This window comes from Manis javanica, chromosome 1 (genome assembly GCF_040802235.1).
Source record: "Manis javanica isolate MJ-LG chromosome 1, MJ_LKY, whole genome shotgun sequence".
Taxonomy (NCBI): domain Eukaryota; kingdom Metazoa; phylum Chordata; class Mammalia; order Pholidota; family Manidae; genus Manis; species Manis javanica.
Window position 1 is genome coordinate 93313255 of NC_133156.1, and position 14314 is coordinate 93327568.

The following is a 14314-nucleotide window of genomic DNA, read 5'->3' on the forward strand; positions in this document are numbered from 1 at the left end:
AGCAAGGATGTTAAGCAACGTTGATAGGTTGCCAGTGAGAAGGTGAAATGATAGAACTACTTTTGGCAGTTCCTTAAAGTTAAATATATACCTGCTTTATAAGTCAGCCATCACACCCCTAGGTCAAGAAAAATGAAAATATATATCCGTACAATGACAGGAACTCTCACAACAAACTTTTCAGTAGCCAAAAACTGGAAACAACTGCATCAGCAGGTGAATAAGCAAAATATGTTTACGTCCAATATAATTAAACTCTACTCCGCAATGAAAAGAATGAATTACTGGTAAGACATAGCAAAATGGATGAATCTCAAAATTGTTATACTGTGTAAAAACAGGCATAGAAGAGTTCATTCTGATTCCATTAACATAAATTTGTAAAAAATGCAAGCTAATATATGGTGAAAGAAAGCAGATCCTTCATTTCTGGAAGCTAGTAGCAGAGGAAGGGATGCTCTACAGTTGAGTGTGAGGGATCTTCAGAAGGGTCATGGAAATGAAAACATTTACATCTTGATTGTCGCAGTGATTTCATGAGTTGTATACAAGTGAAAATATTCTGAATTATGAACTTAAAGTGAATAAAATTTTTGTGCATTAATTATATCTCAATAAAGTTTATTAAAAATTTAGCTGGCTTTTTTTGAATTTCTAGGTAAGTCTCCTATGCCCATCCACTGAGTTTAACTTTTAGACAGACTTTTCATTCTTCTTTTTCACCCCACTAGAGAAATCCCTTCTAAAAGCATCCTATCATACTCTTCTAATCTAGACTTTTGGGTCTTCATAACTCTGTTGCTGGCATTTTCCTTACTGTCTTTGTGGGAAGTCCCTTAGCTGCTGCTTTTCCTTGATCTCAATTGCCTCTTCTCTTGGTTACTCTCTCATTTCAGTAAAACATATATTCCAGTTCTGAAAGGTAAATATTTCTTATCTTCCTGGTTTAGAACTTTCATAATGATTAAGTGCCTGTGTGAGAAGCACTTAAGTATCATGACTATATACCTTTTCTCTTGGATGACATAATTTTCCAATAGAATTTTTCTTTAATGGGCAGAAGGGGATGGAAGGAGCAAATATGGGTGCTAGCCTTCTGGGAGTCAATAGGGAAAAGAAACCTTTAATGTAAACATTTTTCCTTACCTATTTTTTCCCCCTCCTCTCCTTTCCACTCTCTTGGGTGGGATGTCCCTACTTCTTAAAACTAACTGATAACCTCTCTGAGAGTTGGGGGTAGGACCTCTAATGATATCACACAGTGGTAGGTGAGTAGTCACCAACTTTGGGCTGGCCAAACAGGGTACCAGGGGCTAACTGCATCTTTTAATGACCTTTGATCAGTTCTGTTTTCAGTTCCACCCATGCCTTTATCTTTAGGGCTACCTGGTGCCTCTAGATCCTTTGCTCTTCCAGGGTTGCATACAAACTGACTTGATTGTTTTGTCTTCTTTTTCCTTGTAGATGTTTAATTTTCAGCTTTCTCACCTAAGTCAGCTACCACATCCCACCGCTAAATTTTGTTGACTTTTTTTTCTTTTTCTTTGTGGATTTATGTCTCTCTTGTTCCTCTAAGGTTATTTTGATAGATAATGGATACTATAGACTGATGTTTGTGTCATCTCAAAATTCATATGTTGAAGCCTTAATTACATTGTGATGATATTTGGAAGTGGAACCTTTAAGAGGTAGTTGGCTTTAGGTGAAGTAATGAGAGTGGAGCCCCCATAATGAAATTGGTACCCTTATGAGGGGATGAAGAGACCAGCTCTCTTCCATTTGAGGACACAGCTAGAAGGCAGCTACCTGCAAACCATGAAGAGAACCCTCACCAAGCATGTTGATACCCTGGTCTTGCATTTCTTTCTAGGCTCCAGAATTCTAAGAAATTTCTATTAATTAAGCTACTCCATCTATGTTTTTTTGTTACAGCAGCCCTAAAGACTAAGGCTGCAACAGTAGACATAAGTGCCTTTTCACCTTTTGATATATTTTTTGTTTTTAGCAATGAATGTTGACATGATAAAGTGTGAGACCAATCTACATCTTCCTTTATGTAGTTGACTTTCTCTATACCTGCATTGTCAGTTGGGGTGATACTAGGTTCTTGGGAAAGTTAAATAATCTTAGATATTAGAATAGTTTATGGTCCTCCCAGAAATATCTGGTCAGTCTTATTCCTTGGTATTTAATTTCTCTCACTAAGGAAAAGTTATTTTTTTCCTGGGGTGGAGTGATCATGTAAAAAGCTACAGAAACATTGTTCTATAGCATATTTCCTTTCTTCATAATTTAACTTCATAGAATAAGTCTTCATTTTGTGTCCATTTTTCCTGAGCATAGTATATCTTTCTGATCTGTAACTTGAATATTTTATTTAAAGTAAATATAGTATCTTTGAATGTTTTGTTACATTCTCTTTCAAAATACTATCTAAAACATTTGCTTGACCTCTTTTGTCTACTTACTATATTTCTTTCACTTGGTATTTTTCTCAAGTCTGTCCACTGTGCCCCTTTTAGCCTTGTTTGCTTTTAATTGCTGCTTCTGATGTGGGTTCAACTGTTTCTTTTTTCTTAGCTCTGCTAGTTTATTATTCATTGCCTGTTGCCTTATCTCTAGTTTAAATTTTTTTAGTTGGTTTTTTTCTCTGAAGTTAGATCATATTGTCTCTCAATGTGTACTATCTCTCAAAGTTTTTCATCTTATTTGGCCTTTATCCTATGTTTATTTCTTTCTAATAATTGACTAGGACTAGGGTGAGACCAATGAGGGGCTAACCTCAGTTGTAGAATTTAAAGGAGCATTAAAAAAATTCAGTAATGCAGATAAATGGTATTTTAATGCAATATATTTTTAAAATATGAATAATGAACAAAATACCAGAATCTTAAATAAAGACAGAATCACCTGTATTTGGATTGAAGCAATCTATCAAATGTTTGTGAGGGTGGTTGCAAATGTGAGAGCATGTGAGGGAAAGTGTATATATGTGTGTGTGTGTGTGTGTGTGTGTGTTGAGACATGCGGTGAGCTTTATTGTCTAGACTTCAATTTCATATACATGAAATATACAATTCCATGTATATTTATTCTCTTAAAACACATTCTCTTAACAAATTTGTCATTTCCTTTGTCCTGTATACTTAGTTTCTGTCACCTTTTCACTTTTTGGGCTTCATGACTTCTGTGTTGTTCACTGACTCTGCATCACCTGACAGTTGGTACATCCCTCTTTTATGCCACCTACCCCTCAGGCTGTTGGTGGTAGAAATGACTACCTTGTGTATATTTTTGTCATCTCCATCTCTGTAAGTAATTTCTGAGATAATGCATCTCACATAAATGTATGACATTCATATGAAGCTTTCAAATTCTTTAATCCCAGCTTTCTAGACTGTCATTTTACTCTATTTCTGTGTATAACTATTTAATAAAAGCTTGAAGTTCTCCATATTTTTAAACTTAAAAACAAGGAGAAGATATCATAATTTATATATGTGGCAGATTTAGTAATTCAGCAGATTTTACTTATTTTGATTATAGATTTTATTAAGTCACTCAAATTTAGAGGAAGCTTAGTGGCAGGTTCCTGTTTTCAGGAGCATTTTAAATGTGGCATAGATCAGGATGATTGTGAGGAAATTCTGAACATGTCAAAGCTGGAAAAATGTTTGTTGAAGAAACTAGTAAATTTTGAACTACATGTATTTTATTTTCTAAAGCTTTAATGAGAATACTGAACACAGTTCAAAATGTAAAACATTTTTAGGAATAGTAACTAGAAATAGAATCATTCTGAAGTAAAAGTTTAAAAACTTGCAGGCTACTTAGAATAGTAGACTGATCAGTTAAATTATTTACTCTGTTGTCAGACAATGTATAGGCTTCCCTTCATGAAGCTTTTCTCAATAATTGGTCTCCATTCATAAGATTTCTGAATATTTGACATTCAGTAAAACTTATAGTCAGTATTGCACTTATGAGTGATAAATGTTGTTTTTGTATGTATTTCTATATTCATGATTACTGAAGCAGGGTATGCATTGTCTTTCCTTTTACTTTCTAGCACACTCTACCTCCCACTGTATTCCTAACTATGGTGCCCAGCACTTAGTGATTCAAAAAGTGTTTAACTTGTATCCTTTAGCCTGTCAGAACCATGATTTGTTGTCTTAAGCTTGAAAGAAAAATTATTTCATAGGCTAAAGGACATTGTGGAGTTGTGTTCTTTTTGCTGAATAAACTTAAAAAGAGAGAAAAGATTGTTGCTATTAAAGGGGGAGAGAATAAATAATAAAGGCTGTCAGTACCCTATATAGATTCTGTTCAGTAAGTAAGTTTATTGTTATGTTGACCAGAGAGGATTCCCTCCCTCTAAGACTAAGATGGTTCACAGGAGAGGAAATTGACTCTTCTGTACAGCTGTCTGGTAGAAGATATGATATAATCCCATTTGAATTCATTTATTGGGTAAAAAATAAGGATATAAAGTGTTGATTTTATATATTACTATGAAGAATGTAAAACAGTGAAACAAATAGTTGACTGTTTTCACTGGATTTTTAAATTTTGATTCAGGCAGTTCCTCTAGCTAACATAGGTAAGGTGTAATGTTCATTTTTTTTTGCTTTTCATTGGAAGCTCTCCTGGCTATTACTGTCAAAGACATCTAAAAGCCTAGAAGTTAATTTGAGATACTTGGGAGGATATGTTACATTATTTTGTAATAGAATATAAAATTACCTTGTTTATCAAGTTGAATGAAGTAAAACTATTCATGATGTGAATTTATTTTGAATAATGGAGACAAGAAGAAATATCTTTCCTAAAACTTAATATGATCCTTTTTTATTATGCTCTTGATTGGGTTCCCACTAGTTAAGATAACTCAAAGCATTTGATGAACAATGCTCTTTTTTTTTTCTTTTCAAAATATGTTTTAGTTTATGTATCAATTCATGTAAGAATAGTGAATGAAACTTAGGTTTTGGTAACTATGCCATTGTTGTGCTCTTTATCTGACATGTCTTCAAAAAAATTATTTGACTAGAAAAGTAAAAGAGTAATAATAGTCTCTCCAACCAGATTGGGTATGGTCATGTTTTTGACTGTAGGGTACAACAATTCTAAGAATATAATTAGCTTTACTTTTTACTTTCTGCTCTCTCTCCACAGCCTCATGATTTTGATGAATGTCGATTTGATATTAGTGTAAACGATAGTGTTTGGTATCTTCGTGCTCAGGATCCAGACCACAGACAGCATTGGATAGATGCCATTGAACAGCACAAGGTAGGGTCTCCAATGTTGATTTGTCCCTGGAGGACTAGGCAAGAGACAAGTGGTAACTCCTTTAAAATAATCTTGAAATGTAACATGTTGCTGAAAAGGTGAACATTATTTGGCTGGTAAAGATTAAAGCAGTACAGGTAAAATTTTTGAAATAATTTTATTTCGAACACTTTGCTGCACTAAGGGAATTTGCTATGATAAATATTTTTAATTGTTAATTAAAACAAAATATGTCCTATTTAATAAAACCTTGATTTTCATATGTAGGATTTGCTTCATAATAAATGCCTTTTATATGATCTGAATAATAGGATTTTAAAAATAATATTGGATTATAAAACGCTAGTATTGAAAAGCTTCAAGTGTTAATTTCTGTAGTCATCTGTAACCATTTGGCTAAATTGTAGTGTAAACTTTTATAAATATGAAGCTATCCAATAAACTTTCAGAAAGTCTTATATAAATGTATAAACCACATTCTTGTACAGTTGACCCTTGAACAACATGGATTTAAACTGCATGGGTTCACCTATTCACAGACTTTTTTCAATAAATACATTGGAAAAATTTTTGGAGATTTGCAACTATTTGAAAAAAACATTTTTTTAGCCTATTTTTTTGTAAGAATGCAGTATATAATACATATAACATCCAAAATATGTTTTAATCAACTTTATGTTATGGGTAAGGTCAACAGTAAGCTGTTAGTAAAGTTTTTGGGGAGTCACAAGTTATACATGGATTTTCAAGTGTACCTAATCCCTGTGTTGTTCAAGGGTCAACTGTAACTTAAAGCTAGTGTCTGACTTCTTATAAATGATAAGTAAACTAAAGAAATGTGTGATATTAGTAAACCTGTATTATTAGCTAACTCAGTGTATTGTGATAAAACAAGGAATAGGGAAGGTAAAAATAAAGCGTGCTTTTCTTGCATGTGACTTAAGAGAACTTTGTACTTGTTCACATACTTGTCTATACTTGTTCATTTAGGTTTCAGGAGTTGTAGTTGAAACATCTGTTTTGGTTATTTAACAGGTACAAAACATCTAAGCACATACACAAAACAAGAAAAACCAATCTGGCCTGGGATACCACAGGCACATGTACATTCTTAATAATGATCATGTGTTAGCTTTTATTTCTTAATTATTGATTATGAATTTTTCCCAGCCTAAGGAAAACTGGCTGTGTTGGCCATCTTTTCTCCCTGTGTTAGCTTTAGTGTTATATTGGTGTAAAATATTTTGTGAATCTTAGTTATCTTGGTACATTACTTAAGAAGAGAGTCTAAAAATGGAAATATGGGAAATCATTTTCTGTTAATTAAAAGAGAAATGAGCTAGAATTCCAGAATCTCAGTGCTTTGGAACCAGGCTGACATGGATTCAGACACTGCAGCCTCTGCCATGAATGACATATGTGACCTTGGGCATGGTAATTAACCTCTTCTTATTGTGAGGAATGCATGACATAACTCATGTAAGTTTACTTACCAGAGTGGCTGGCATATTTTCCCATTTATGACATAGTAGAAAAAGAAAGACTTGGGTGTCACAGCTAAATTCACTGAATTACATACCATGTTGCTTCTGGATGAAAAGTTCTACATTTAGTGAGAATTAATAAATATGCATGTAAGGAGAGTGGCCTAGTTTGTATACTTAATCAGGGTGTCTTACTAATGACTAATGATGTTATTAAGTAAAACTTATATCTGTATATTTAATTGAGATGACTTTTAAAGATTTAGTTGATTTAGATTATAGGGCTTTTTTTTTGTTTTAAGTAAGCATATTTTATTTTCCTCATTTTTCTTAATAATGCCAAAATAATTCTTTGCAAGTTCCCATTTTGAATTTTCCCCTTGAGTGAAGAACAGTGCATGAAGCATATATTCCTTCCATATCCTTGATTGCATTGTATCTTTGAACCATGGATATATATAATCTTTAGGTCTCAAGACAATGTGACTTAAACAGAGATAACAGCCTGATATACTTGTCACCAAACATAATCAGCAAAGTTTTCTTCTTTTTTTTTCATAGTCAGGAACAGGGAATTACTGGGGATATGTTTCCTGATTCATTCTTCAATATCACTAAATAATTCTGTGGAACCTAATCTTTAGTAATTTTACTATTTAAGCATGTATTGTTGAATTGATATTCAAAATTAGTGTCAAATTGTTCAGGCATGATGATGGTGATGATGTTGATAGGGGCCACTATTACTGAGGATCACCAAGTACTTATTTTATTAAGCACTTCCTGTGCTTTATTTTCTCCCTACTGTCCTGAGATGTGAGGAAACTATTGTTTTACAGAGCGGAAATTGAGGTTTAAATTGAATTTAAGTAACTTGCCTGAAACTACTACATTTTTAGTTCATGGATTCTTAGGATCATTTTATGTTGATTCTGCTTTCTATCAGTAACCATTGGTAATGACTTAGAGTAAAAAATAATTCCCATAAGCTCACCTCCTGCAGGATAGAGTGTATCATCCAAGTTCTACTACCATATATATGCAAGGCAAATGGTAATTTTCACAAATGTTGATTTTCTCTAGTGGGAATCTATATGTAGTTCTTTTGAAATTATATGTTTGTGAATTTTTTCTTACCACCTCTTTGAAGGCCCACTAATTTATATCTGAAGCTCCATTGAATGCTTTCAGATGAGAGGTTTATTCTCAATCTGAGAAGTTCAGGAATTTCTGTCTGAGGAAATTATGTAGAAAACAATTGTTGAAAACTTGAAATGGTATGAAAGAAGATTTTCATCTGATGGTTTCTTACCAAATCTCATGGTTGAGCCATCTGAATAATGCCCAAGACTCACTTTAAATATCTTTTAAAATTGTGTTGCTATTTGTCATAATGAAATTTTTTTTTCCCATGATACCTCAGAGTCAGCTTGATTTTGGTACTTTTTTCCCTATTTTTGGGAGCAATTTCTGCTTACTTGATACTTTAATTTCATTTGGCATAAATTTTACATTAGCTTATTAGGAAACTTTTAAAACAGCTAAGTGGCCGGATATAACTGTTAATTCTCAGCATTTAAAATATCAAGGTCATGTAAAGTCATATTATCTTTGTTTGCCATTTTTAATTTGTAACCACAATATTGGAAAACTTTCTTAACAGATATTAGAGTTCCTTTCTTTACTTGTCTGCTTTATAAATGATTATCATATAAACTTAGCTTTCTATTTTGAGTCTTATTTAATTGGCAAAGGCTTAAGAATGTAAATCTAACTTTTTAAACTACTATTTTTAATGTATACTTTAAGTAATTTCATGGGATCAGTGAATTTTAGGACCATTGCTCCTTTTACCTACTTGTATCATAACATGGTGATGGATGGAAGAAGATGGAATCAAATTTTATTTCTCCTTTACATTCAAGACTTTTAATAGTTGAGGGCAGTGCAAATCTCTAGTAGCTGTCAGATTGATAGGGTTTCCATTTTCTCAGATAAATTGTACAAATAAACCAAGTACATTGGGTCACAACTGAACTTTATTAACCTGCAAAGAAACTTCATTATGCCTCTGGATTTTTCTCTTATTAAGACCAGGAATATGGTTAGTTACTAATAGTAGGAGTTAATTGTTAAATTGTTTGAAGTAATCCATACATGGTTAGTAAATTGTTTTTTAACACCTGATTTATAGTGTCACACTACCAGCACTTTTGAGGTTAGTGAAATCAAGGAAGAAAACAAGGCACCAACACTCCTTAATATTCGTTAGTATTCCTGGAATAAAAATAATTTAACTGTCAAGGACATTTAAATAACTTTGTTAGTTTTTGTTTTCCTGCAGTGTTTGAAAGATACATTCACCTCAACTGACATCTGTACTTTCTACTTTCAAATATTGCCTATAAAGTATATAATATTGGAAAGAGATAATAAATGTCAGTAATTTACAGAGTTTTTAGCTATTTTATTTTATCTGGGGAGGGTGTTTACCTTTTACCAAGATGGTAAAAGAGGAATGAGAGGATTTTACATGAACCAGTGATGTAAGAAGATATATATGTAGCTAAGCATATTAACTGTAAGCCAGTTGAGGTATAACTGACAACATTTTATTTCATAAAGTCAGGGAGTATCCTAAAAATCAATAAGAATAGTTTACATGGCTCAAAAACAAAAACCCCAAAGACTCGAACTGGTACTTCATATAGAGGATATCTAAATGGGTAATAAATACATGTGAAAAAGTACTGTATGCCAGTAGTCATCAGGGAAATGCAAGTTTAAACCACAGTGGGATACCACCACATACCTGTCAGAAAAAAAGAGGGTAATACCAAGTGTTGGCAAGGATACAGAGCAACAGGTGTAAATTGGTACAAACACTTTGGAAAACAATTTTGCAGTATCTGTTAAAGCTGAACATAGTTGTCTGTTCAGAACAAGTGAGTGTTGAAATTTTGAAGAGATCTCACAGGTATTGCTGTCATAGCTCCATTCACTTTAATTAAGCTTTTTAAGTTAAAAGGAATATGGACCAGCTCATGTTACTTGAGAAATGGGAATATTGCCAAGAACCAAGAAAATGTAGAATGCCATACCTATGAAGAATACTGGGATTGTATTACTTAACTCTGAGTGCTCATATTTTTAGCAAAACTCAGTTACTATCTTACCACCTGTCCCCTACCTACAGTTGATGTAGCTTAATTTCATTCTATTTTTCTCTCTTTCATAGTTGTTGTTTATAACTTTTGCTCTACCATCCTACTCTTAGTTTATTTTTCCTTAGTTTGTCATGACCTCTTCCTGTCTTTGGCTTCTTTTCGGCTTCCACTACTACTGCTACCTGACCTAACCTCCTGGTATTTCACAAAATAAAAGTCTTGAGAAAATCCGACTGCCTTTTCAGTCCAGGTTTCTATAAATTTGCTGCCCTTTGTCCATTTATAATTAATTCTATATTTACTTGTACTTAAAGGATAGGGTGTGGTTGAAAGTTCTACAAATATAATATTCTGAAGTATTATAACTTGGTATAATATTTACCAAATTTGCAAGTTTTTATAATGTTTACCATATATTTACTTCTAACAGTGTAGGTGAATATTACCAGATTTTCAGCTTATTTTTCTATCCTTTATCAGTCTGTTATTTGCTTGCAAAATGTTTCTTTAGGGAAAAAACAAACAGTTAATATAGAGTTGAATAAGTTTTCATGTCATCGCTACAGAAACTATTAAGGAAAATAAGGTTATATGTGATAAAAGTCAATTTTTACAATGTTTCAGCATTCGAGTTTTTATTTAATTAGAAGGGAAGATTTCTGACAGTCATCAGAGCAGATGGGAGTCTGTTTTTCTATTTTTGATGTGGAAAATTAATGGTGGGTAGCATGGCTTACATATACTGGCAGCAGAGGAAATTCTTTTCTAATTTTATTTGCTGGGTATATTGGACATTAGCAGGGAGAAAATATTTCTGAGAAAGTCAAAAAACACAGAACTGTTCTTTTTCATCAAATAAATCTTTTTCAGGTAATAACTTGAAGAAGATTTTTCTTATGTCATCTTTATCGCCTGGTAAATTTTCTGGGATTATTTGGTTTTGGGGGATGAAAGACAGCATTGGGTTAGGAAAAATGAGAACAGGTAGCAAAGTAAATTAATGTCCTACAAATTAAAATGTTATCCTAGCTGAAAATAATACTGTCATTTTTCAGTCACATAGAAAATCCATTACATGACAGGCAAGATATTATCACTGGTAGGAATGCTTATATCACTATTCATTTCCTAGCCCCTTGTTCTTTTCAATAGCCCCTTTCTGATCTGTAGATGGATACAGTAATTAGGTACTAATATCATTTAATCCTCCAAAAAGCCTATCAATATAGTTATTATTCCCATTTTGCATAAAAGTGAAATTGAATGATCTGTGGGATGCAGCAAAGGCTGTGCTAAGAGGGAAGTATATTGCAATACAGGCCTACCTCAGGAAGAAACAATTCCATATGAACAGTCTAAACTCAAAATTAACAAAACTAGAAAAAGAAGAACAAATGAGGCCCAAAGTCAGTAGAAGGAGGAATATTATAAAGATTAGAGCAGAAATAATTAAAATAGAGAAAAATAAAGCAATAGAAACAATCAATGAAAGCAGGAGCTGGCTCTTTAAGAAAATAAACAAACTAGATAAACCCCTAGCCAGACTTATCAAGAAAAAAAGAGTCTACACACATAAACAGAATCAGAAATGAGAAGGGAAAAACAACCATGGACACCACTGAAATACAAAGAATTATCAGAGAATACTATGAAAAATTACATTCTAACAAACTGGATGATCTAGAAGAAATGGACAACTTTCTAGAAAAATAGAAACTTCCAAGGCTGACCCAGGAAGAAACAGAAAATCTGAACAGACCAATTACCAGCATCAAAACTGAAGTGGTAATCAAAAAACTATGTGAGAACCAAAGCCCTGAACCAGGCTTCAACACTGAATTTTATCAAACATTTGGTGAAGACCTAATACCCATTCTCTTTAAAGTTTTCCAAAAAGTAGAAGAGGAGGGAATGCTTCTAAAGTCATTCTACAAGGCCAGCGTAACTCTAATACCAAAACCAGGCAAAGATACCACAAAAAAAGAAAATTACAGACTAATATCCCTGATGAACATAAATGCAAAAATACTCAACAGAGTATTAGCAAACAGAATTCAAAAACACATCAAAGAGATCATCCATCATGATCAAGTAGGATTTATTCCAGGGACGCAAGGAGGGCACAACACCCAAAAATTCATCAACATCATCCACCACATCAACAAAAAGAAGGACAAAAACCACATGATCATCTCCATAGATGCTGAAAAAGCATTCAACAAAATTCAACATCCATTCACGATAAAATATTTCAACAAAATGGTTATAGAGGGCAAGTACCTCAACATTTATATGGCAAACCCACAGCCAGCATTATACTTAACAGCAAGAAGCTGAAAGCTTTTCCTTTACAATAGGGAACAAGACAAGGATGTCCACTCTCCCCACTTTTATTCAGCATAGTTCTGGAGGTCCTAACCACAGCAATGAGACAACACAAAGAAATAAAAGACATCCAGATTGGCAAGGAACAAGTTAAACTGTCCCTGTTTGCAGATGACATGATATTGTACATAAAAAACCCTAAAGAATCCACTCTAACACTACTAGAACCTAATATTTGAATTCAGCAAAGTTCCAGGTACAAAATTAATACAACAGAAATCTGCTGCATTCCTATACACTAACGATGAACTGGCAGAAAGAGAAACCAGGAAAACAATTCCATTCACAATTGCATCAAAAAGAATAAAATACTTAGGAATAAACCTAACCAAGGGAGTGAAAGATCCTATACTCTGAAAACTACAAAACCACTCTTAAGAGAAATTAAAGAGAACACTCATAAATGGAAAAACATCCTATGCTCTTGGGTAGGAAGAATTAATATTGTCAAAATGGCCATCCTGCCTAAAGCAATCTACAGATTCAATGCAATCCCTATCAAAATACCAACAGCATTCTTCAATGAACTAGAGCAAATAGTTCTAAAATTCATGTGGAATGACAAAAGACTCAGAATAGCCAAAGCAATCCTGAGAAGGAAGAATAAAGCTGGGGGGATTATGCTCCCCAATGTCAGGCTTTACTACAAAGCCACAGTAATCAAGACAATTTGGTACTGGGACCAGAACAGACCCATAGACCAATGAAACAGACTAGAGAGTCCTGATATAAACCTAACCATTTATGGTCAGTTAATATACAATAAAGGAGCCATGGACATACAATGGGGAAATGACAGCCTCTTCAACAACTGGTGTTGGCAAAACTGGACAGCTACATGCAAGAGAATGAAACTGGATTATTGTCTAACCCCATACACCAAAGTAAACTCAAAATGGATCAAAGGCCTGAATGTAAGTCATGAAACCATGTAACTCTTAGAAGAAAACATAGGCAAAAATCTCTTGAATATAAACATGAGCAATTTTTTCCTGAATGTATCTCCTCGGGCAAGGGAAACAAAATAAAAAATGAATAAATGGGACCTCATCATCCTAAAAAACTTCTGTACAGCAAAAGGACACCATCAGCAGAACAAAAAGGCTTTCTACAGTATGGGAGAATATATTTGTAAATGACATATCCGACAAGGGGTTAACATCCAAAATATATGAAGAACTTACACACCTAAACACCGAAAAATCACATAACCCTATTAAAAAATGAGCAGAGGATATGAACAGACAATTCTCCATAGAAGAAATTCAGATGGCCAATAAGCACATAAAAAGATGCTCCACATCACTAATCATCAGGGAAAGACAAATTAAAACCACAATGAGATATCACCTCACACCAGTTAGGATGGCCAACATAGAAAAGACTAGGAACAAGGAATGCTGGCGAGGATGCGGAGAAAAGAGAACCCTCCTACACTGCTGATGGGAATGTAAATTAGTTCAACCATTGTGGAAAGCAGTATGGAGGTTCCTCAAAATGCTCAAAATAGACTTACCATTTGACCCAGGAATCCCACTCCTAGGAATTTACCCTAGGAATGTAAGATTCCAGTTTGAAAAAGACATATGCACCCCTGTGTTTATCGCAGCACTATTTACAATAGCCAAGAATTGGAAGCAACCTAAGTGCCCATCAGTAGATGAGTGCATAAAGAAGATGTGGTACATAAACAACAATGAAATATTATTCAGCCATAAGAAGAAAACAAATCCTACCATTTGCAACAACATGGATGGAGCTAGAGGGTATTATGCTCAGTGAAATAAGCCAGGCGGAGAAAGACAAGTACCAAACGCTTTCTCTCATTTGTGGAACATAAGAACAAAGCAAAAACTGAAGGAACAAAACAGCAGCAGACTCACAGAACCCAAGAATGGACTAACAGTTACCAAAGGGAAAGGGACTGGGGAGGGTGGGTGCGAAGGGAGGGAGAAGGGGAAAAAGGGGCATTACGATTAGCAC

General features: G+C 33.8%; 1 protein-coding gene across 5 annotated transcripts in view; it reads left to right on the forward strand.

The window, feature by feature from the left end:
• The window catches only part of CERT1 (ceramide transporter 1), a 118862-nt gene that overhangs the window by 38125 nt on the left and 66423 nt on the right, over positions 1-14314 (forward strand). For all 5 annotated transcript variants that reach the window (XR_012130540.1, XM_037000292.2, XM_073235010.1 and 2 more), the window contains exon 3: positions 5179-5295. Coding sequence is in view for 4 of the 5 variants with exons in the window: in XM_037000292.2 (XP_036856187.1) it covers positions 5179-5295 (117 nt within the window). In the remaining variant the exon portion in view is untranslated. The remainder of the gene's footprint in view (positions 1-5178; positions 5296-14314) is intronic.